At 52.9% G+C, this 1,271-nt stretch overlaps 1 protein-coding gene across 1 annotated transcript in view; it reads right to left on the bottom strand.

Moving 5' to 3' along the window:
* Window positions 1-289: 289 nt before the first annotated feature.
* H257_18412 (hypothetical protein) overlaps window positions 290-1,271 on the bottom strand; it is a gene marked incomplete at both ends in the record, with an annotated part of 2,508 nt that continues 1,526 nt past the window's right edge. The window contains 2 exons of the mRNA XM_009847459.1: window positions 290-590; window positions 670-1,254. Coding sequence (XP_009845761.1) covers window positions 290-590; window positions 670-1,254 — 886 coding nt within the window. The remainder of the gene's footprint in view (window positions 591-669; window positions 1,255-1,271) is intronic.

The following is a 1,271-nucleotide window of genomic DNA, read 5'->3' on the forward strand; positions in this document are numbered from 1 at the left end:
AACATCATCCGGCCAGTAATCTCCGTGCTGACACTGAGACGCGTTCGTTCGGGTTGGTCGAGGACTGCAGTATACCCGTTGGTGACGATATACCAGTCCTCTCTGTTGGTGTATCCCCATGCGCATGGGCCGTGCTCGTCCAGTGTGTTACAGAAACAAATATTGGTTGGTTGGAGCGTCAGGAGGGCATTGCATGTAAATCGTGCGTACGAGGTAAGGTAAGGGTAAAGGTAAAAGTAAAATTATTTTAAACTCCATTTAACTTTTACCTTACTTTGCAGAGGCCTATCTATCTGTAGCCCATGTGTACGGTACTGCGATGGAACAACGAGGTGATTAGCATGACGTGGCGCTGTCCTGAGTCAGCTCGACAACGTACGCAATCGCGAGCTTGGTGAAATCGACCATGTTGAAAAATGATGGTGTCGACCGTGTCGTTTTGGGAGTGGTAGTTCGGGTTCAAGTCAATCAACTCGGTTTCAAACGGAAACGACGAGGGGTACCCCGATATGTTCCACGAGTAATGATCCGAGCAGTTGTAGCCGCACGCTGAGTGGTTCACGCGGAGGCCCACGTAGGTCGCGACGAGTCTCCAAGAAATTGTTGAGGTTCTCGTTGATGTAGTTGGAGATCAAATTTATGACGGGGGTCGTACCAGGACGGACGTACCCCGTCATGTCCAACTGCATCAAGGCGTACACGGCTGTGCTGGCGTTCGCATACTCCTCTGCCACTGCCTTGGTTCCTTGCAGGCCAAATTCTTCGGCGGAGTACCAGTGAAACTCCACGGGCCGAATGGGGGCCGTCAGCAAGTACTTGAGCGTCTTCAAGATGGTCACGGTTCCCGATCCGTCGTCGTCGGCCCCAGGGGCGATGTAGCGCTTCACAGTGTCATTCCAGTCTACATCGTTAATCGTGTCTAGGTGCGCACTCAAAATGACAATGTCGTCCTTGACAATAGTAGTAGGCTCGACGCGGGCAATCACTGAATACTGCCCCCACTCGTGAGTGACAGGTCGCACGGTGACTTTGACGTTAGTGTTGTTCACCTCGGTGGAAGCCAACTCGACCGCTTGGTCGTAGATCCAGTGCCACGACTGGCCGCCTTCGGTTGAGTTGAAAAGACGGTTCGCATACTTGTTCACAAAGCTCTCCAGGGACTGCTTCAAGTCGGTGATTTGAATCTTGGCGGTTACCCCATGCACGAGCTTGGGGTACGTGGCCACGGTCGGGTACGGGGACGTTTCGTGGACGCTGGAGGCAAAAGCGAT

Source organism: Aphanomyces astaci (assembly GCF_000520075.1).
Source record: "Aphanomyces astaci strain APO3 unplaced genomic scaffold supercont1.163, whole genome shotgun sequence".
In the NCBI taxonomy this organism is placed as follows: domain Eukaryota; phylum Oomycota; class Saprolegniomycetes; order Saprolegniales; family Verrucalvaceae; genus Aphanomyces; species Aphanomyces astaci.